This window comes from Ambystoma mexicanum, chromosome 2p, assembly GCF_040938575.1.
Source record: "Ambystoma mexicanum isolate Mex_15411 chromosome 2p, UKY_AmexF1_1, whole genome shotgun sequence".
NCBI lineage: Eukaryota > Metazoa > Chordata > Amphibia > Caudata > Ambystomatidae > Ambystoma > Ambystoma mexicanum.
Window position 1 is genome coordinate 958,256,606 of NC_090923.1, and position 23,535 is coordinate 958,280,140.

At 48.2% G+C, this 23,535-nt stretch overlaps 1 protein-coding gene across 1 annotated transcript in view; it reads right to left on the minus strand.

The window, feature by feature from the left end:
* Window positions 1–15,553: 15,553 nt before the first annotated feature.
* The window catches only part of ATG2A (autophagy related 2A), a 2,105,371-nt gene continuing 2,097,389 nt past the window's right edge, over window positions 15,554–23,535 (minus strand). Inside the window, exon 42 of the mRNA XM_069644746.1 lies at window positions 15,554–16,695. Within this exon, the coding sequence (XP_069500847.1) occupies window positions 16,459–16,695 (237 nt within the window). The 3' untranslated portion in view covers window positions 15,554–16,458. The remainder of the gene's footprint in view (window positions 16,696–23,535) is intronic.

The window sequence follows — 23,535 nt, forward strand, 5'->3', positions numbered from 1 at the left end:
CTGATGCAGATGCCGAGGGTAAAGAGGCACCTGCTGCGGTCTTAGTACTTTTGACCCGTCCACCTCGGGTGGATCTCCTTTGGCCTCTTTGAGCCGGCTGTCCTCTGCCTTTCCCGAAAGCGGAATAATATCGAAAGGACTTTCCTCTCCCAGAGGTTCCTGAGGGGCGAAAAGGAGTTTGGCGGACAGCAGCTCCTAAAGATTTTGCTGCTGCTTTAGATGTCTGCAACTTTTCCAGACTGTCATCAGCCTTTTTCCGAATAATGAAGAGCCGTCAAAGGGCATATTCAAAAGTCTGGCCTGTACATCTGGAGCAAAGCCAGACTTTCGCAACCGCGCATGTCTGCGGATTGTTGTACTTGTCGCCATGGCCCTGCTGATACTGTCAGCGGAATCGATGCCAGTTTGAAGTGACTCGCACATGGCATATCTTTGCCATCTTTAATAATGTTAAGGAAGGCTTCCTTTTCCTCTCCTTTGGGTATGCAGTCAGCCGCTGATGAAGCACACTCCCACAGTGTGTGACTGAACCTGGCGAGCGTACAGGTGGCATTTATAGACTTCAACGCCATACTACAAGCAGAGAAGACTTTCTTTGCCATAGAATCGTACCTCTTGTCATCTCTATCCTGTGGGACAGTAAGGTAAGCGGTCCTGCTGCTTGATGAAGTTGCCGCTTGGACCACCAGGCTCTCTGGAGTCGGGTGTTTCGATAAATATTCAGGGTCAGCAGCAGCTACCCCATACTTGGCTGATAATCTTTTATTGACAGCAGGGATAACTTCAGGAGTTTCCCAGTTAGATGCAATCTTTCTTTGTAAGGCTGTATGGAAGGGGACCACAGGATCCTCCTGTGGACCTTGGTCTAATATGTCTGTCAGGTCATCCTGTTGAAAAATAGGTGAAGGTACAGACCAACCCATGAATTCAATAATTCTTGCCATCAGGGTTCTATAGGGTGTTTTGGCATGTTCCCCTGGGTCTGGCTTAACAAAATCCACTTCTGAGGAAGTGTCCAGCCCACTTGCCTCATGTAATGACTCCTGTAGGTCTTTTAACCTTCTTTCCTCAGAGGTGAAATCCTCTGAAACAGGTAGTGTGGTCCTCTGCAACCCGAAGGTTTCCTGGTCAGAATCTTCCCCTTCTTCATGAATTGAAGGTAATCCAGGGTACTCTGACCTCTGAAATGGTATAAAACCCATTTCTAAGGCAGAAGGAGCCAAACTCGTCATTATTGGGCGAGAAAACGTCGATGTCGTCGACGCCGATGTGACAGGCTTCGAAGGCGCCGAAAACGGCGTCGAGAAAACCGGAAGAGGCCTCGAAGAACTCGAGAGGATCGGGATCCTACTCGAGGACATAGACAACGGTCTCGGCGTCGTGCCGGAGGCTCTTGAAATCACCGTTGGCTGTGGAGTAGCCCTGGTCTTCTCTTTCATCGGCGTCGATGTCGGCGTCGAGTCGATCGACCGATGCGTCGAAGAACCCTTCGACGACGGCATCGATGGCGCCGATCCATGCGTCGAAGGGATCTTTGACGACGGCGTCGAAGACAGTGCCTTATTACCCGATGGCCCGTGGCGCGCTCAGGTGGAATGTTTCGCCGGGTGCTGCGACTTGCGGCGTTTTGATTTTTTGGGTTTTTCACCCGGGGTATCACCCTCAGCTGTCTTCGAGGGGGTCGAGGCTGCTTTCTCGAAGACGCTTAACATTTTCTTCCTGAATTCCTCCCACTCAGCCTGAGAGCTGTGTTTTGTGGGGCAGGAGACCCTTTCTGGGGAAACAGAAGACGAGGAAGGGGATCTTCAACGTCTCTTTTTTGAGGGTCGTGATCTTGACGAATGGTGGGAGCTACTTCGAGATCTAGAATGGGAATGTTTTCGACGGCGAGGAGACGAATGCCTCGGCCGAAGAAACTTTAGAGGAGGTTTTGACTGACTTACCTCTCTCGAGCTTCCCCTTGCGTTCCTTCAAGGCTTTCGCCGTCATGGACATGCAGTCCTCACACTCAGAACAATAGTGCTCGGCTCCCAAGCACCACAAGCAGATTCTGTGTGGATCCGTTATCGACATTTTTTGAAGCTGGATCGCGGCGTTGTCGGTTCCGATGAAGATGCCATCGAGAACGAGTTGGTATATTTCGAGTAGATGTAGAGTAGATTATCTGACTGAACTGAGCAACGATGTTCCGAGGCCCCACAAAGCGCAGAAAAACGGAACTGAGCAACGGACACCACGCGTGGCTATTTATGGGCATGGTGATGTCGGCGCCGATACGGTGGCCGTCGAGGGACATCGACTCGGCGGACGTCGACGCGCAGCGCCCTCTACAGAAAAAAATTTCAGAGGCCAGCAAGCTGGAAACGTATTATTAAAGATAAGGAATACGTCGAAGGACACAACCCCTTCGAAGCATGATTTTGTGACATGTTTGAAACATCTTCAATCCAAAGGTTTAGAGGTTGAACTAGTAGCCAGAGATGAACATGTGAGCATAGCCAAAGTCATGCAAGTGAGGCGTTTCCAGATTCAGCAATTTGCTTGTCTCAAAACCGGTGACCAAATAAATGTGGCAGGGAGCTACTGAAATGTCACAGACAATTTGTAATCCGCTATGGTGGAGTTCTCACAATGGGGAACAATCATAAGCCATACTGGTTGACAAGTTGAAACCACTTCTGTACCATACTGCCAATAAACATTCATGTAAAGCCAACACACACTACCATGCCTGTACACATTCACCACTGAGCGAGTAACAGAAGAGGTGAAAAAGAAATGGCTGGAGCTTGGGTCACCGCCTCATACTGCCATTGTGAAGCTTGTATAGGACTAGGGTCCGAAAAGAAATGTGAATGGCCTCATATAATTTTGCCACAGAGGTGATTTGGAGGTGTTCCATAACATATGCCTCATATACCATCCCAAAAGGTTTTATTTCAGCATTGATGGCATAGAGACAAGGACAGCATTGTCAGTGTTGGCACACAATGAAAGTGTGGGTAGGCAAAAGAAAAGAACTGGGTGGTGATGAAATGGAAAAGGAAGTTGGTGGTGAACTGCGTAATGGATTAACCTTCAGCAAACGAACAAGTGGGTTGCCTAGCCAACTTTATAAAAAAAACAATTTGAGTTAGTGTACAATCTGGTGTTAACTGTCTTGACGATCGGAGACTCATAGGCTTAAAACAAATGCAGAAACATTGCCCAAAAACCTTACACAAATAGAAAGTCCTAAAACATCGGCAATTGTCATCCAACTAAGTAGCTGATTTAAATGAAACATAAGTGACATTTCGAAGGGGCTTAATTTTTTAAACAAAAACACAATTGGTTCATTGAAGCATTTGTTAAAATACATTCACTACATTGGAGAAAAGGGGACCGGAGGACCTTGATATGTCAATGGGACAAATGAGATAAGAGTAGCCATAAGGCAGTCAAATAAGATTTGTAAATACACAAGAAACGTAACAAGTGGTGAGATAAAAAACATGCTCTTTTTGGGCATAAGGATATAATAAAGTAGAAAATATTGATTTGAATGCATTACTGAAACTCTTGAGAGGCCGTTGGTGCTACAGAGAAACTACTGTAAATAGATCCATTAGGGGGTGCAAGTAGACAATTTAGCATCCATTGAGAAAGTACAGCTTTGACCAAGAGCTTTTTTAAATAAAAAAGGTTATACACCAAATTATGTCATAGAAAGCGATATATCTAGCAGCCAAGTAGCCCTTTAAAATACATAACACAGAGAGCAGGTCATGGTCTTTAATATTGCGTGCCTGGAGCTGTAGTTACATTGAAAGTATTTGCGTACACATTTGAGCATGTAATGTGAAAAATAAATACAGTCTGAGGTTGACATTGGAACACTTACAGAGCTAGTACATAGTGACTAGGGACATGTGTGATTTGTTAAGGGGTGGGGAAAGAGAGGTTACTTGGGCTAAATGCGGTTATGTTATTGGGGCAAAATGATGTTATGTTATTGTCTTCTACAGGTACTTGGTTCCAGACATTCTTTTTCCACAGTCTTATTGTTCTGCACAATGGGTTCACAAGGAAACACCGGATGGTATTACTTCCTAATGGCCAAATGGTGATGATGATTACAATGTATGTATAAAGACTGGTGGGGTGGGGCGTCTGTATTTCTGCCCACTAAATGGTTGGGGTAGAGGCACAGAGCACCCCAGCCAAGGTTCTCTAATGGTATAATGGACGAGCAACCAAAGGCTGAGAGGGGGGTGATGCAGGCTGGTTCTTAGGTACAGTGAATCCCCAAGTGCCTAAAAATGAATGTCCACACACTATGCTAGGTGTTACCCTAGATCTTTTATTAACAAACAGATTTAAATAAGTCAGGTTCAGATGAATATATACAAATAAATAACACACTTTGTACTCAGGCAACACTATCCTAATAATGGTAAACATATTACATCTATGTGTTACCACAATATACTTAGATTCAGTTAGAATGCACCAAATGCTGACAATTAAAAAGCATAAGAATTACTAAGCAGTGTAACTTCATAGACATTAATGTCGAAAGAACATTGGCAGAATGCTTCGCTCAAAATATAAATGCAATACTGGGTGAGGATCCCCTCCACCGCCACCTGGGCATCTTTTAAGAAAATGTTAAGGCATTCTTTATCTTGTCTATTACAGCCCAGTCCATAAATGTCCACTAATAAATAATAATAACTAGTGTTTATATAGTGGTACAAACCTGCAGGCATCTAAGCGCTGCAATGACAGTTATTATTTTCCCACTGCGTGGTGCTCTACTTTTCTTGCTACAGATCACACTACTCCAAAGTACCTGAGATGCCACAGGAGAACAGGATCCAAGACAAATCTGGGACCCCTGGATGAATCCTGAGGCTAGAAGGCGCTCTTCCTCGTCAAAGTACCTTGAGTGCGTAGAAAGGCAAATTGATGGAGCTTTTTTTATTGTACTCAACGAGGCCCCTCGAGGATGGACTCCTTGGAAGGAGTTGCTGGGATATCGGTGTCGAGAAGAAGGGAACCAAGCAGTGTCAGAAAGTCAGGACTTTCGCAGTGGTCTCCGATGTTGGATTGCTACGCCGGCTGTTGATGTGCCACGAAGCTGAAACGCGGTGTTGATCTCAACAAGGCCTGGAAGGTAAGTCCTTTGGTGGCTGTCAATGACTTTCGGTGGCGAAGGGTGTAGTTACAGAAGTAGTTGTCAGGTTTTTCGGATTTTGAGTTTCACCGCCTTTCGGTCCTTCGGTGCTGCAGCCGCAGCATAGACCCCAGGATGGCTTATGGTGACCTGTACGTGGCAATTCGACTTGACCCTCACCAAGTCTGGACCATCTAGACATCTTCTTCAGATTTTGGTGGCAGGAAACCCACCGTCAGACACTCCTCTGCAGACAGCGACCCTGGAACTTCTGCGGCGTGCAAAAGTGAATAGATGTCGTGGCAGCAGTGCCCCTTGAAGGATTCTTCCGTTATTTGGAACCATCGCAGCTATGGGTGTCAGGCAGCACTATGCCAGTGTACCCCCTCTTCCAGGCAATAATCAGCCGTTTGAATTCCAGTGGTCACAAACACTCTGCCAGGCCCTGGGCAACATAGATGGACTCCTTGGGCTCAAGATGTCCCAGCACACATGACTGGGCAGGCACACAGGACTGGCTTCCATGACACTTTCAGTGAACAGCAGCAGTTACACGATTCCCTCGTAGCTACTGGAAGAGGTCGCCTCTCCAGGTCCTGTCTCAGTCCTTGGATTAGCTCAGCAACCTTTGAATTCTATGAAGAGTTGCAGCTGCAGGTTTCTTCCTCCAACTGGACACATGATGTACGCTTAAGAGGACTTCAGCTTCTTGCTTCAGGTTTGAACTACAGCTTCTGAACAAATTGGTAAATGAGGGGTCCTTAGTTATACACAAATGTTCCCCATTCACTCAGGCTGAGCCAGGCTCAGCCAGCAAATCACAGACAAGTGCATTAATGCAGGCAGGCAGGCAAGCAACCAATCAGGCTCATAGGCATTCAGGCCATTCACCCAAAACCAGACACCCATAACACAGAATGTGGATTGGAGCTAGCACCCAGCCTTTCAGAGCACTACACTTTATTCACTCCAGTTTCAGACCCAGGCATTGTCACACAACCAAAACCAGACACCCACAAAACACAACACCCACAAAACATAATGTGAGTTGACTCCATACTCCATTCATGCAGGTCCAACCCCCAAGGGTGTACCCACAACACAAAGTCACTGCGCAGGTTCCAGCCAGTCTGGTAGGAGGCAGCCCCAGAGCCATATATAGTCCTTCCACCCAACACCCATTCAGGGGAAGGGAACAGAGCCAGGGCTTATCAGGACTGAGAAACAAGAGGTAAAGGCAAAAGAAACCATGAGGCTACAATGGCCATCTTTCCTTTGTTTAGGAATCCATTTATTCCTATGGCAGGGCCTGGGTATCCCAAAGATGGAGAACACTCAGAGCCTCTGTCGAGACAGCATGTAGCTGCCACAAAACCACACCCTGCTCCATGGGCAACACACACATGTACCCAAAAACATACACTAGGGTACAAGGGTTTACCCCAACCCATGGGTGCCATAAGGGTATCCAGGGTATCCCGGGTGTACTGTTCATAAAAAGGTAAAAGAGCTGCACTGCCTGGGGTCCAAACTGGACCCCTTTGCACGAAAACACACAGCAAACACCAACAGTGGCAAAACCAAGGACGAGGAGGCCCTGTCCCGCCAAAGCATTTCCAGCATCACAGTATGCTTGAATGCTTATGTGCCATCAGATAGTCACCATTATGTAGAGTAAAGCAAGACTACATTCACTGTGAAACTCATATGGGGCTTCTCGGCCCTTGTGAAGTATAGCTTTACAAATCTTTGTGGGCGTTGCTGCCGCAATAGGTTAATTACCCTTAAGGACAGCAGTGCTTAAAAGAACAGAAAATCTTAAGAAGAAAGAAAAGATGGAAAAAATACCACATTCTGCGTCAAAGTTCCAAAGAATGAAAACAGTTTCTCTTCATTCCGTTATGTGACTACGAGTATTTTGATGCTGCTTCAAAATGCCACCAGGCATACCACCATGAGTAACTTGGGGAACATTAAAGAACTTAAAAAGATTCAGAGGCATTTCTAGAAACACATCAAAGAAATGTTTCAATATTACTTTGCTTTTCGAAGCAGCATGGATTCAGAATGGAAAGCATGCAAAACATGTCACGTTTCTTTATTGTGCTTGATGATCACTGCATAGATGGCTTTTTTTTTATAACAGTGGAGTATTATAGGAAATGTTGATACAACCTCTTAAATTACATTACTGTGTCGACTGTTTCAATTATTTGGGAAATGATATTATTGAAAAAGGTTTTGGAGAATAAAGACGAAAGGCAATGTTGATATGCTTTACTAGCCATGGTGTCTTCTGCATTTGTGTGCATGGCATGGTGATTTCATAAATCCGGTGTTCTTATCTGGCCTGCGCGGGTGTCACCACCTGTGGGGGCATTTTCTCTAGTTTGTGCCACCAGGACAGACAATGTTAGTGTGCCATGTGTGCCGGTCCATTACCACAAGGTGGGCATGGTGCAAATGGATGGCTTGCAGTGATCAGTGCAACGAAATATAAGTGATGCTCCACAGAAAACATACTTCTAATACCTTCACTATGAGATGCAGGTGTATAACAATCCATGGAGTAAAGGTATGGGGGTGATCATTCTTTTAACCTTTAGGTGGGTCAGGGCTTCTGAGAGAGCATTTGACTGCAAGTACCGGGCAGGAGCTGAGCAGATGCCAATTATTTGGGTATGAAACAACGTACTTTAGAGTGGCAGCCACAGGTGATAGTCTTCCAGACAATTTTGAGTCCTGGAACCTTGGGTTATGTGGTAAGTAACGACCAGAATGGCGTACAAAAGAACCACATTCAAGAACAAAAAAGCTTTAATCTAAACAAAAACAGACCACGTTATTAGTGTAGGTTCCAGTGTTTACTGGTAAGTGATAAAGAAGGCACTAAAGGACGAATCAAGCAGGGAATTAAATGAGGGTGTAGAGAATGATGAGGTGTTCTTGGACAGACGTCAGACAGTTTTTAAATTGTGCATGCCACTGTTTCTAGTCCGCACACAAGGCAGTATTGATGTAAAGTAATCATTGTTCACTGGCTCAATAGATACTGAATTACATTTTTATTACCCTTCTTCCCCATGAATCCCATAGCAGAAGCATCAGCCTCTGACATCTGAAGCATTAGACCCTAGTGAAGTGTAGCTTTCCAAATCACTGTGGGCTTTGCTGCCGCAATAGGTGCATTACCCTTAAAGATAGCAGTGCTTAAACGATCAGAAACTCGTAATACAAAACCTGTAGGCTTGCTCAGCTTTGCATTCACATGTGACACCATTCCATTGCAAAAGAGCAGTATTTATGCAGCTCAATTGGCACCAGTTTTCAAGGGACTCATTTGGGAAATAGAAGGTCACATAGCACATCCTACTGTACTCAACCTGAAGAGGTGCTAGAGATATGTGACAACGTATTACATCTAAGGCGTTATTTAACATTCTGTCAATAAGATGCTCAATTCAGATGTTTGCCCCCAACCCAATAATGGGTTCAGTTTTGTAGTTACTTTCTCTGTCACAAAGAACATTTTCTTTAGACCTGAAAACAATCTAGGCCCCTATGTGATAAGTGATCATCTCCCCTAGGCAAAGGGTTGGTTATTCTTGAAAAATAGGTCAGTCCGAGGCATCAATTCCTTGACCCCTGAACAATCATGTCACCACAGTTGAACACAAGATGTTTGTCAGACATGAACACAGCGAGTTGCAATATGGCAAAAATTCCCTTGGAACCCAGAAAAGCCTTCTCCAGACCTCAAAAAAGAACACACCCTTGTGAGGCAGTTGTCCCCCCTCCCTACCCAAAGACTTCCCTAGAGTGTAATGCAATACCGTTGTTTTAGGCAATGTGTCCTCTCAGCTAATCAAGGTGTTTCCAGATATAATCACAATACACTATAGTTCACAATGGGATAGTCTTATCTCAAATGTAGAAAGTTTTCAACAGATCGGATCAAATAATTGGTCCTTGTGGGCCAAATGACCAGAACAGCAATGTTCAAAAACAAATTGTTTGGATAAGCAGGTGGAAAACTCGGGCCCCTACCTCTTCTGCCAATTTCCTTTTAAATTCACAAGTGTAGCAGTGCCCACAATATATGAGCAGATCTGGGGGGCGTGGCTAACCGCCATGTAGGAAGGACGTGTTCGGCGCAGCTCCGCTCGATACGATTATGGATCCGCCACCAACTACCGCTTAAACTTGACTGCAGCCACTTGAAAACAGAATATAGGTCGTGTGAAGGAGTGTTCCGCCTGTTGACGAAGTTTGGGAGCCTCACGACCCTCTGAGGGCCCGCACCATCAAAAAGAAACGGAACGTCGTACGAGGACAGAAAATGGCGGCCATGACGATGCCCAGCCTGACGCTGTAGCGGAGCCCTGTGACCGACCGGGAGGAACCCGCAAGGGGCCAGCCTTTATGGAACTCGATCTGAAGTGGCAGAGATTGCCTAAGCTGAGACCTGTGCTCCTGTGTCCCGAAGAAGAGCAGCGAGGAGACGGAGGGGGGAGCGCCTGATGCGGCCTTAACTACACCCTCACCGGGCCCTGCTGAGCGGCCCACTGGCGCAGCCCGGCGGGCGGCCGACGCACAACCCCCCCCACGAAGCATCCCCAGCACGGCGCCATCGGACACAGACTGTGTAGTGCCTGCCGAGGCCTGACGGACCACGAAGATAGGACATGACCACTAAGGGCGCCCGAAGCAGACACCGCCAAACTACCATGGAGTCCTTCGCGGCCGCTGGAGCGATCGGACCCGCGGAGGCTTCTGCCCCTGTGGAGGTGCCGGGCGCCGCGAGACCCGAGCCAGCTAACTCCCAACTGCTAGAGGCCATCAAGACACTCCAGAAAACTATGGAGGACAAGATTGATGCGGTTGCGATCGACCTGAATTTACTGAGGCAGGATGTGCGCTCTATCACCGGCAGAACGGACGCTCTCGAGATCCAAGTCCGAGACAATACCGATGCCAAAACTCAACTTTTAAAGGATGTAGACATTTTGGCGCAGAAAGTGAAGAACCTAGAGGACAGGGCTGAGGAGGCCGAAGGAAGGGCCCGCAGAAACAATATCAGAATTATCGGCCTGCCCGAGGGCATCGAGGGCAACGACCCTACCAACTACGTCGAGAACCTGCTCATACAGGAAATTGGGGCCGGGAAACTGTCGCAGGGCTTCACTATTGAAAGAGCCCATCGCTCCTTAGCCAGGAGGCCCCCACCGGGGACCCCACCAAGACCCATAATAGCCAAAGTCCTCAACTATAGGGACAGGGAATCCATTTTGGCCTTCACCAGGATGGGCGGATCCATACAGAGGGACGCCGCAAAGATAGCAATCTACCCTGACTACACCCTGCAGGTTCAAAGGAGCAGGGCCCAGTTCCACCACACCAAGGCGAGACTCAAGGAAGCAGGCCTGCGCTATCTACTCCTCTACCCGGCTAGACTCAAGGTCCTGCGCAACAACAAGGCCCACTTGTTTGATAACCCAGCAGAGGCCTGCGAATGGATGGACAGAGAACAGATCCCGGACATCGAACGGAAGCAGCGCGGGCCCTAGCCGCCCGCAACATAGGAACTTCTCCACTCATTGACTGCAGTCGCCGATTGTACATTCATATGACAATAGTCGTGGCGACACTGATGGAACCGGAGCCGCGCCGGTCGTGGCGCACCTCCTGACAACACCTTCGGAGGCAGCCCCCTTCCTAACCCCAGGATACTTTGGGTGAGTTCACCCGCCCGTAGGGCACCGGAAGACCCTGGTCTGATGGGGCAGAAACGGGGATGTCAGAGCAAGGGCAACCTCGCTAGACGTGTTATGTTTGAAGTTGTGTTTTTTGTTAAGTTAGACGTTGTTGTTTGTGGGGGTTCGAACCCCAAGTTGGGATTGCAGTTTGAATTGGACACAAACCGGACCGGGACCAAGCGCAGCAGAATTGCAACCAGGACGACCAGGTTCGTCAAACCCCTCAACCTCACGCTTCCCACAGCCGCACGACCACACACAGACCATGGCTGAGAGGATCAGAGTCATGTCCTGGAACGTCAGGGGGCTAAACAGCTATATCAAACAGCGACGCATCCACGCCTACATGAAACGCCACAGGGTCGGAATCGCCCTCCTTCAGGAGACCCACTTATGTGGCCCTAAGCTTGCAGCGTTGGCCAAGGTCTGGCGGGGCACCCTAGTGGGCTCCCCCTACTCCACCTACGCCAGAGGCGTCTTGATATGGATCGCCCCCTCTGTCCCAGTCAAGCTGACCCACACCAAAACGGACAATGAAGGTAGGATGGCCCTGGTTCAGGGCACCATAGAGGGGAGGGACGTCCGCCTGATTTGCACCTATGCCCCGAATCATGATGCCACTGTTTTCTTTCGCTCGCTGTACGCTCGGCTGACCCCGAGTGATGAATGCATAACGATATGGGGAGGTGACAATAACTGTACCCTGAACCCTTGCATAGACAGGTCGGATGGTAAACACGGGGACCCCTCCCCACCCGCCAAGATATTGAACGCCCTCACGCAGCAATATGCCCTGAAAGACCTGTGGAGAGTGCAAAACCCCGAAACCAGAGGCTACTCCTTTTACTCCCCCCCACATAAGGTCCATACCAGGATAGACTGCCTGTTCATTAGCGAAGAGCATGTGGCGGGATTTGAGGACACGCAGTACCTAGCCAGGGTACTTTCAGACCATTCCCCTTTGATGACCTCGTGGGTGACCACGACGCCCAGGCCCCCCATCCCCACGTGGAAATTGAGAAGCGAAGCGCTGTTGGACAAAGCCTTCAGCGAACAAATCAGGGAGGGTTCCACACATTACTGGCAGACCAACATTGAAAGCGTCAGATACTTAGGCACAGCCTGGGAAGCCTACAAGGTGGTAACTAGGGGGGAAATGATAGCCGCGGCTGGAGGGGCCCTAAAATCCGTCACGTCCCTGCTAGCGCACGCTGAGACTGAACTCCAAGATCTCGAAGCCACCCCGTCCCCTGATCCCGCCCACTTGCAAAAGATGATTGATCTTAAACAAACATGCCTAACACACTGGGAGACGCTGGGGAAGTTGAGCTATACTAAATTCACGGAGAGGAATCATGCCCTGGGCGATAAACCCGGGAAGCTTCTTGCATGGCTTTATAAACGAGAAACCCCCAGATACCCCATTTGCTCCATTCGTAATACAGACGGCCTGACCCTCCACACGCAAGTGGGTATCAATGCAGCGTTCAAACAATATTACCAAACCCTTTACTCCGATCCAGCCCCGCCCCCTGACCACGCGATCGAGGACGCCCTAGACGCCATCTGGCTCCCATGCCTGGAGGACCACTTGGCAGATCCCCTCGGAGCCCCCGTCACCCCCGACGAGGTCACAGCCACCATTAGGTCATTGCCCTCGGGTAAAACGCCGGGACCGGACGGTCTCCCGAGCGAATTTTATAAGGCCTATGAGGATATACTGGCCCCCCTGTTGTCCAAAGTATATAACGAGGCGTATGACATAGGCCACCTCCCCGACACCATGATTGAAGCCACCATCATCCCCCTACTTAAGCCCGACAAGGACAGCTCTGACTGCGGCTCATACCGCCCACTATCCATGTTGAATGTAGACAACAAAATCCTCACCGCATTACTGGCCAGAAGGCTTCGTGCAGCCGTCCCATACCTCATACACCAGGATCAGACGGGCTACATGCAGGGTCGCTCTATGTCCGAGAACCTGCGAAGGCTGCACCACGTGATACACAGCACAAACGGCATGCCCGGTAAATATGCAGTTGTGTCCCTCGACGCCTCTAAAGCCTTTGATTCGGTCCGATGGACATGGCTTTATGCCACCTTAGCAAAGATGGGGATCGGAACGGCTTTTTTGAACTGGGTAAAACTCATTTACACCAACCCCACCGCCAGAGTGCGTACCAACAACACTTTTTCTGAAAAATGGAGCCTGGCCAGGGGCACTCGACAAGGGTGCCCCCTATCCCCTCTACTTTACATCTTAGCGATTGAACCAGTGGCAGCATACCTTAGGCAGGAATACGGTGACGGGGGAATAACGATAAATGGTGTGAACCACCTTGTCTCCATGTATGCGGATGACATGCTCCTCTACCTGAGGGATCCCGAACACCTTCTCCCCTACATCCTGGAAACCCTAGACGGGTTCCACAGATGTACAGGGGTCCAGATTAACCACAGCAAGTCTTGCTTATTCCCCCTGGCTGCACTTAGTGGAACCAAGGAAGAACACCTCCCCCCTTTGGCCCTTAAATGGGAACCCACTACGTTCAAATATCTGGGCGTCGTGATCCACCGGGACCCTGAGACCGAACATGTTCTGAACACGGGCAGGGCTAAGGAGGGACTGGCTAAATCAATCGACCTATGGTGCAAACTGCCCCTTTCGATGGCTGGTAGGGCGGGACTCCTTAAAATGGTAGCACTCCCCCGTCTCCTACACTTCTTCACCAACGTCCCCTACAACATCCCCCAGCGTTTTTTCAAAGACCTGGCCATGCTATGTAGGAAACTCTTATGGCGGGAGGGGAGGCACAGAGTTGCCCTAGACATTACTCAAAGACCGTACGAGAGGGGAGGCCTGAACACACCTAACTTTGAGCTCTACTACATAGCGGCCCAGCTTAAGCACGTGATCCAGTGGATGGCTGATGATGCCATGACGGACACACGCCTATTGCAGCCCCCAGACGCACCATGGCTGCTCAGGGACCTCCTCTGGATCGGACCAATGCCCAAAACGCTGGACGCGCACCTCATCCGCCTAGGCACTCAAATTTGGAGTCGGGCCTGCAAGTTGGTCAAGCTGTCCGACCCTTACTCCCCACAGATCCCTATAGCCGCCATCATGTTCACTAGGCCGGAAGACCGGAGGGCGATCCGGAATATATGGGAGCCCTCTGGCGTCGCCACTCTGGGCGATCTGGTGGATGACCAGGGCATCCACACATTTCCCGAGCTGCACGAATTGACTGGGGTCCCACTGGGTCAGTTCCTTCTATACGGGGCGGTGCTGGACAGACTTAGGAGGCGATGGCCGGATGCAGAATCCCAATGCGCCGGACACGAGGCCATAGAGAACCTGATAGGTGTGGCAGAAGGGGGACACGAAACCTCTAGGCTTTATGAGATCCTAATTGACAACACCACACATAGCGAACTCACATGCAAGAGCAAATGGGAGGCCGAGCTGAACACACTATTTGGCGACACGGAGTGGGAAACAATAACACACTATCACAAAAAGGTCTCTAGGAATGCCCGATTTCAACTTATCCAATTTTACATCATCCATAGGGCCTACCTTACCCCAGCTGTCATCTCGAGATTCAATGGCGCTGGTGTGGTGCGGTGCCCCAAGTGCCAAGAACCTGCGGCCTCCCTGACCCACATGTTTTGGGCCTGCCCGAACATACGAACCTTCTGGTCGCAAATTCAGACCAAGGTAGCAGAGGAGGACATAACGCTAGACGTGCAATCCCCCAAGGCATGTCTATTGGGCTCGTACCCACGAGGGAAAAAAAACAAATCTCTCAACAGGCTCAAAGATTTGATGTACATCCTCGCTAAAAGGCGCATCGCAATGGCCTGGAAGTGTCCCAGAGCCCCTAAACTTGTAACATGGTGGGAGGACCTTCGCAGATGGACTGTGGCTGAAACCGGGGCCTGGGAGCTGGCGCAAAGACAGCAAAAAATAAATGACTCGGAGGACCTCCTGCAGTGGATTGCCCTCACGACGGCCCTGTTCAGTCCTAAGGAAGCCAGCACCTCAGGTGAGGACCCGGACAGCCCGGGCTCACCCTAATGCCAGCAGCAGACTGCGTAACCCCGGTCCGGGTTCACTTGGGGAGGGAGGGAATGGGAATTATTGCGGATATTTAATTTATTGTCGTGTTGATGATACTGGTTGTATGTTTCTTGAAAAAAAAACAATAAAAATATATTTAAAAAAAAAAAAAATATATGAGCAGATCTGTATATATGCTCGTTCTCTTTTTACAGATGGAGGGCCTGCACGTGCCAGGACAAAGATCTCAATTTTCTTTTAGCCTTTAAAGTAGATGGATACAAGTAACCCCCTCATGGATTAGTCATATTACATTCATTCTCCAACACATCTGCTTTCCTACAAGTTGGGTGTAAAGGTGCCACTGACCACCCACACTCGGGCTCATTAAACAATGCAGAGATGGATATTGCTGTAATTCCTAAAATATGTTGGCAGGGCATTTGCTTTAAATTCTGAATTCTTTCCTTCCCTGCAACTAATTAACATCAAGAGTGCATTTATAAGCCTGGTTTACTATATAATAAAAGGTTTCAGTAACCTTCTAAAAACTGTAGATCCATAATACTATTCAGATGTTAGAGCAATGCTTTATTTGACCATTCCCTAACCCAGACAGTTTCAGACACTGAACTCTTCAGAATTCTGTGGAAATCGACAAAATGGAAATACTGAATCCCTTGCACCATCTCAGATGCAAAAGTCTTTTACACATGTAAGGTTACTATGATTAGCTCTTCTCGTGCTTTTCAATGTTCCATAGTCATTCTCCAGAGTCAGAGTAAATGGAAAACGGAGAATGGCACGTCAACAGCTCCAGTTTAAAAACACAAAGCATCTGGGTCTCTACAAGATCTTCACTTCTTGTCCACTTCTGCAAGGCCTGCCAAGATTGTCCAACTCTGCAGGGGGTCTCTTTTTAACCGCCATAAGGTCCAGAACTAAACAAAATAGCCAGTGCACTTTGTGGATGAGCTACCAAACTCCTCTGAGTCCACAAAATATGCCATTCACACCCAGGCCTACAAGGCAGCCAATCCTGAGTGACTCTGTAAAAGCTGTTCTTAGTAAACTCTGCAAGAGCCACTAATCTTGTCCAACACAGCAATAGCAGTCACTCCTGTAAAACTGCCCTTAAAATGTGGCAAAGTCAAAAAAGCTTGCATGTCCACATTTGATCTTTGATCAAAATGTACCAGAGCAGAGTTTATGACAGCAGAAGCCCAAACAAAGATCTGAAAGGGGGCTGGAGAGAAAGCATGGGATTTTCACAGTTACACTGCAAAAACGCAGCTGGAGTATTTCCCAGGCAGAAACAAAGTTAAAGCAGGACATGGGAAGAATATCTCAAAGATGAACATGTTCAGATTTCAGTTTATAAATGTATATATATTTATATATCTATATATTTATAGCTATGGTTTCGCATTCATGGCAATTGGCGAATGAAGAGGGCCTTGGAGGTAGGCACTGGTTCACTCCTGGTTCTCGTCCGATCTCCACTTCAGATACTCTTCCTTGCGAGCATCTGGTTTAATCTGGTTCCGCATTCCCCCCAGCAGGTTGGAGGTGGCCTCGGAAGCTACAATTAAGGGTTTGACAACAGTGGGGGGGATCTGCCTCAGCACTCCGCCAACAGCACCAGGAATTCCCTTTTGCTCATGGCCACGCGCTGCGACATCGCAGATAGCTTGGGCTGTATCGATGACACCCTGAGGAAGAAACAAAAAGAAGTTTAGGGTGGAGGTAATGAGCAAAATGACATGCATTACTCAAGTAATAACATTTCTGATGATTGTATATGCTTAGATTCACATGCTGTGCATATAGTCCGACATCTAGTGGAAATCGCTGAGTATTGCATCTTTCTTTCGAAGATCAAAAGAGACATCGACATGGGTGTGACTGCAACACTATCCCTAACGTGACGTGTAGTGTACCCAAAATACCTCACATGTTGAGGTCCCACTGGGTGTTTTTTTCCTGCAGTGAGGGAGCCTTATAGAGTACGTGAGCGAGTACAGAAGAGAGAAGGTGTAAGGGGAGGAAGGGTGGGCGCATGTGAATCTAAGCAGATACAATAATCAGAAATGCTATTGCAGTGAGTAATGCACGTCTTCTGATGCTTGTGAATCTGTTTAGAATCACATGCTGTGCATAGACACTAGCGAGTAGTACCCAGAGACGGTGGTGGGATGTGTGAAGGAACAGTAGCAAAGATATGTCTTGGCACCGCTTGTCCCACCTGAGAATCAGACCTTTAGTGTGTATACAGGCAGTAGTGTTATGTAAAGGTATGTATAGAACTCCAGGTTGCTGCTTTGAAAATGGAATCTAGAGGAACATTTGCAATGAATGCTATCGTAGCCCCTGGGCTCTGAGTAGAGTGTTCTCTAGGCGTGACGGGTACATCTCTCTTGGCAAGAGTGTTACACAGTGTGATGCACTTTACGATCCACTTAGAAATAGCTGATTTAGAGAGATGGTCCCATTCTATAATAGCTGCCACTGAGACAAAGAACTGGCTTGTTTTCCTTAGTGGCTTTGTCTTTTTCAGATAGTAGATAACCGCTCTCCTTACATCCAGTGTGTTGAGGCTTCTTTCCGCCACGTTACTAGGGCTCTGGAAAAAGGTGGGTAGTTCTATGGACTGGTTTACATGGAACTTTGAGATAAATTTGGGAACAAAGCGAGGGTGTGTTTGCACAACCACCATGTCTTTGTGAATCGTGACTAATGGGTCCTGAACTGAAAGGGCCTGCAGTTCACTAACTCTCCTTATAGAGGTGATAGCCCCCAGAAAGGCGGTCTTGTAGGTGAGTGCTTTGAGACTAGCCTTGTGCATGGGTTCAAAGGGAGGTCGCATTATTCTGGTAAGAACATCATTCAGGTCCCACCCGGGAGCTGGGTTGGAAATAGGGGGATTAAGTCTTTTTACCCCTTCCATAAAGGCTTTAATTACAGGAATTTCCCACCATGAGACCTTGCTCTGGGACGTGGTGTATGCCGAAATCGCGGCTAAGTGGACTTTAAGAGAATTGAAAACCAGTCCTGAATCTAACAGGTGGGTAAGGTAAAGGACGTTATCTTTAGGTGAGCAATCAACAGGATTGTCGCCCTTGACATTACACCAGATAAAGCGCTTCCATTTGCTGGAGTAGCAATGTCTGGTGGTAGGTGTCCGTGCCTCTCTGAGTATGTCCATGCATCTCTGAGGGAGCTGTAGGTGCCCAAACTCTATGACCTCAGGTGCCAGGCTGCTAAATTGAGGGTTTGAGGGCATGGGTATAGTGTCTCTCCCTGATCCTTCGACAGCATGTTGTACGGCCACCACAGCTTCCTGGGAGGGGAGAGACTGACATTGCCATGAGAGAGAACCAAGGTTGGCGGGCCCACATAGGGTCACCAGGATACTTTGTGACTGGTTCTTGGTGCATATTGTGCACTATTCTGTTGAGCAGGGGAATCGGGGGAAAAACAGACAAATTTCCCAGACCATGTTATCCAAAGACTGTTCCCCTTGGAACGGTTCTGTGGGTACCTGGAGGCGTAATCTGGGCACGGGGCGTTCTCCAGAGTTGCGAGCAAGTCGACCTCTGGGAAGCCCCATTCTGCGAAGACGCCGAGTAGAATATCCTCCCGTAGCCGCCACTCAGGCTCTACTGGTAGGGGGAAGTCTCTGCCGAGTACATCTGCCAGAAGGTTGAGATCCCCTGGAACATTTTGTGAAAGGAGGAGCATTTTGTGTATGAGTGCCCATTTACAAAGGTTTTGCGACAGTTTGGACAGCCCTAGAGAGTGAGTGCCTCCTTGTTTAAGTAGTACATGGCTGTAGTACTGTCCATGAGAAATATAACTGTTTACCCCTGGAGGTGTGTTTGGAAAGCCTCTAGGGCCTTGAACACTGCTAGTAGTTCCAACAGGTTGATGTGATTGGATGCTACTGCTGGAGACCACACGCCATGCGCCATCTGTTGAAGGAGGTGAGCTCCCCACCCCGTCAGAGATGCTTCCATGGTGAGAGTGGCTTCCAGTGCGGGGTGGTGAAGGTTTTTTACTGCAAGGTTTTACATTGACTGCCACTGCAGAGTCTGAACGAGGGCTGTTCAGACAATCATTAGATTGTCCCACTGGCCGCTGGCCTGACACCATTGGCTCGACTCTTGCATGGGGTGCATGCGCAGGCAAGCGTGAGGAACTAGGTATACACAGGAGGCCATCAGCCCCATCAGTCACATGGCTTTGCGTATGGTTAATCAGTGACTGGCTACTTAGTGAGGGATCTGGAACAGCATGTCATTGGAGGGGAAGATGAGCCCGTCTTCTGTCCGAATTAGAGCTCCCAGAAACTGTTCGACTTGGCTGCTGGGTTAGACAGGATTATTTCTCGTTGCTGGAGAATCCTAGGTTGAAGAGGAGATCTACAGTCCTATGGGCATTTGTTTGGCATGTTCCGTACGAATCCCCTATTATGAGTCAGTTGTCGAGGTAAGGATAGACTCGGATGGACTGCCTGCGTAGGTAAGCCGCTACTGCCAGCACCTTTGTGAACACCCTTGGGGCTGAGGCAATGCCGAAGGGGAGAACCTTGAACTGATAGTGAGTGTCTTCTATCATGAACCTGAGGTACTTTCTGAGCGTTGGCAACATTGAAATATGAAAGTATGCATCTTTCATGTCCAATGTGGCCATGTAATCCCCCACTGTAGCAGTGGGATTACCTCCTGAAGTGTTATCCTGAACGTTTGAGGTTTGACAATCTGGTTTGCAGGGCGCAGGTCTAAAACAGGATGCATGGTGAGATCCTTTTTGGGTACAAGGAAGTACACTGAATAAATACCCTTGTTTACCTAGAGAAGGGGGACAACTTTGATGGCATCCTTTTTCAGCAGGACCTGAACTTTTCCAGCAGGATGTGTAGGTGTTCTGGCGACAGGCGTCTGCTTCTTGGTGGGCGTTAGCGAGGTGGTCGGGGAAACTTGATACAATACCCGTGGGCCACCGTCTTTAGTATCCGCTGATCTGTAGTGATCCCCTCCCATGCATGGATGAAAGAAGGCAAGCGACCCCCAACCGGGGAAGCATGGGAGGGGCATGAATCGGCGAGTCACTTTGAAATCGAAGCTAGGGAGCCTCTAGGAGTACGGTTTCTGCCTCTACCCATGCCCCTTCGAGAGCCTCTTTGTTGGTATTGGAAGTTACCAGAGGCTCCTTGATAGGAGGACCATGAATTATTCCTGAGCCGTATTGCCCCTGGGGCGAGCTGGAGAAGGATTGGCCACAAAAGGACCAGCCTGAGTTGGAGCCTCCATGCTGATGAAAGGGCTTAGCCGTTTCTGGCTAAGTGATTTCAGGGTCTCGTGTTCTTTTGTTGCCGTCTTTAGGGCGTCGTCAACCGCCTTCCCAAAAAGGTTTGAATCCTCCACTGGCTTATTAATTAGAGAGGCCCGAGTCTCGGGTTTGAACCCAGATTTATTAACCAGGCATGTCTTTTAAGCAGGGTACCCTGTGGCAGGGTGTGTCCAGCGGTCTCAGCCAAGTCGAGGGTGTTATTCAGTATGTTTCGGGTTACTTGTCTACCTTCAGCCACGACTGCCAGCAGGCGTGATCGGGTGGGCTATGGAACGTTCTGAAGACCATCCTGCACTAGGCCCCGCTGGGTATCACTGTAATTTGTTAGTAGCGTGGTGTTATTTGTGATCCTTCTGGAGTAGGCCGCAGAGGCGGTGATCAGCTTGCCCAGGGCGTAACGCTTCTTACAGTCTTTGTCTGGAGGGAATTCTGCTGAGGACAGAGGTACCCCTACTCTTTTCTGAGTGGGCGTAACAACTAAGGAGCTGGGAGTGGCATGACCCCTGATGTAGAGGGGGGTCTGAGGACGATGGGCAAAATCATTTCTCCATCCGGGGGTTAACTGCCCGATTGAGGGACGGGGATAGCAAAGAAGGGGCCAGGCTCTTCTTTATAGAATTCAGTAAATGGATAGGCTTGGCTAGTTGGAGCCATCTCCTTGGAGGATATCCTCCACAAAGTCTGAGTCTGGAACGGCTTTGTGTGTTGCAATTTTAAAATGTTCAGCTGCTCTTTTTAAAATGCAATTTAACAACATCTGGTCGTCCACAGGAGACGACTCTCTTTGTGGAGGGGTAGCAGGTGGATCCAGACAGATGGCGTCTGGGTCGACAGTGTTGGTGTAAGCTGGGTCCTGATCAAAAGAGGTACCTTCTTCGTAAGACTCCTCCTGGTTTGGGCCCTCTGGGACCTGGAAGATGTCTTCCTGGTCTCCCTGTGCAGAGGTGGGGAGTCTCTGCAATTTGGAGGGGATGGGGCAAGAGTCCACTTCCCTAGGTCTCTTGGGTATAATGTACCGGTCTGAAAAGTCAATGAACTGGGACATTTTGTCCATGTATTTCCCAAATCTTTCCCTAGTCCATAGAGAACAAGCTGAATAGTCAGGAGGAGAAAAGGGTTCCTCAAATGTGGGAGACTTTCCTAATAAGGTCTTAGAGAGGGGCTGGGGAGCTTCAGAATAGTCCTCTCGACGTGAGGGGATACTTCTTGGCCGCCAAAATGATCTCTGAAAGGCTTTCCTGAAGTTTTGGTGGCTGTATAGAGGGTTTCAACGCGCCAAGAAGAGAAAGAGAGGGGTGAAGGAAATACATTCTCAGAAAGGAATAAGACCCAGGGCCCCACTCTCCCTACTGGCAGTTGAACAATCGCTGAGCAAATGTCGATGTCGTCAACGGCAGAAAACCCGCAAAGCAGTCGTCTAAGGTTGTCGAAGTGACTGGACGACTGTAGGCCGTGGAATAAACTTAAGCAATATAAACTCTAACAAGCTCTGCATACGCGACCAACTAGTTTGGGGATTTTGGGTACACTACATGTCACGTTAGGGATAGTGTTACAGTCACGCCCATGTCAACGTCCCTTTCGATCTTTGAAAGAAACATGCAATACTCTGCAATTTCCACTAGATGTCGGACTATATGCACAGCATGTGATTCTAAGCAGATTCACAAGCATCAGAAACTATATAATGTTTGCAGGAGTGTGTTCATTTGGCCAATTCTATAACAAGCCAAAGAAAAGGAGCGATTGATGTCTAGAGTTACATACGTATGGAACCAGGACCCTCAGAATTTCATAGCTGATAGTGCCCTTAGCTCCATTCACCCATTCATTCATTCTCTCTCTCTCACTTATTCCTGTGCTCCTTTCTTCATGCTGGCTTCTTTTAGAATCTTATAAAGCAAAATGGTCACCAAATGCAGGCATTTTGTTGCGAGTACCCAATTACCTCGAGGACAGAATTAGATGCAATGCACAAACAGAAAAGTTGCACGTTTTGTTTCTTTAGTAGAAGTGATCAAGTCATACCTCGAATGTCAGGTGGGGGTGAGTTCCACTTTTTTGCTCCAACAAATGAAAAGGAGTAACCCCCTACTCTTTTACGATATGTTCGAGACATGACCCGCTGACCTATGCTTGAAGAACAAGGAAAATAGCATTGGGCAATTCATAAGCCTGAACGCTATCTGCAATACGGGCAGGGAATTCTTTTAGAACTGGCTTAAGTATTATACAGAGTAGCCTGAAAACAATCTGTAGAGTAAGACAAAGAAAGGCACACGTGACGACAATGGCTGACACCTATTCAGGAAGATTAAAGATAAGCCCAACAGTTGCTGACTGAATGTTGGAATCTATCAAGGGACTACTTGGGAAATTTCAGGTAGACTATTTGCATAATTTAAGTGTGAGATTACAAAGGCCTTGATGGCCTGTAGTGTAACTAGCGTCATTGCACTGCATTTGTGCTTTGAGATAAACGTTCTTGGCATTGCTTGGAGTATGCAAAGTGTCACTGAGTGAGGGTCAGAACCAAGGTGGATATATGAGCTCAAGACAATGATCTCCATTTTGAATGAATTCAGCTTCAGCAAATTGAAGACCATTCAGTTTGTCAATATGAGAGAGACAAAATGTCAATGATACTTGTGGACTCCTATTTTTTACCTCGCATAATTATATAGATTGTAAGGGTGCAGAAGCAGCAAAGGAAAATGAAAAGCCTATCTTGCCCAATTACTGTGAGGGATGTCCCTGCTGCAACAAAAATACTAAGCACCCAGTCAGGCTGTCCGTAAAGCAAAATGTCCACCGCCCTGTGTCTTAACTTATTTCTGTCCCTTACACTTACAAACTCAATAAAGAAAACTGGATGTCTCAATGATCCAGAAGGAGGCCCCTCTCATTCTGGATGTGGTCTCCAAGAAACAGCTCTTGTGAAGGGGAAATTACTTACCGTAATGTTCTTTCTATGGATCCTGCAGATTCCTTATCAGATAGATATCCCCTTCCAGCTTCAGCAGCTCTGAAAAAACTTTGACAGGATGCATAGTGGGCCCCAACTCGGTCATCGATCCACTTTGACTTGGTGCTCGATCGTCAGCTCCAGACTTGACATCGGGCGTCGTATATATGCTGAGTCACTACACCCCATACCTCAGATCCCACCTTTTGTCCCCTGAGCTCAGCCGCTGCAGAGG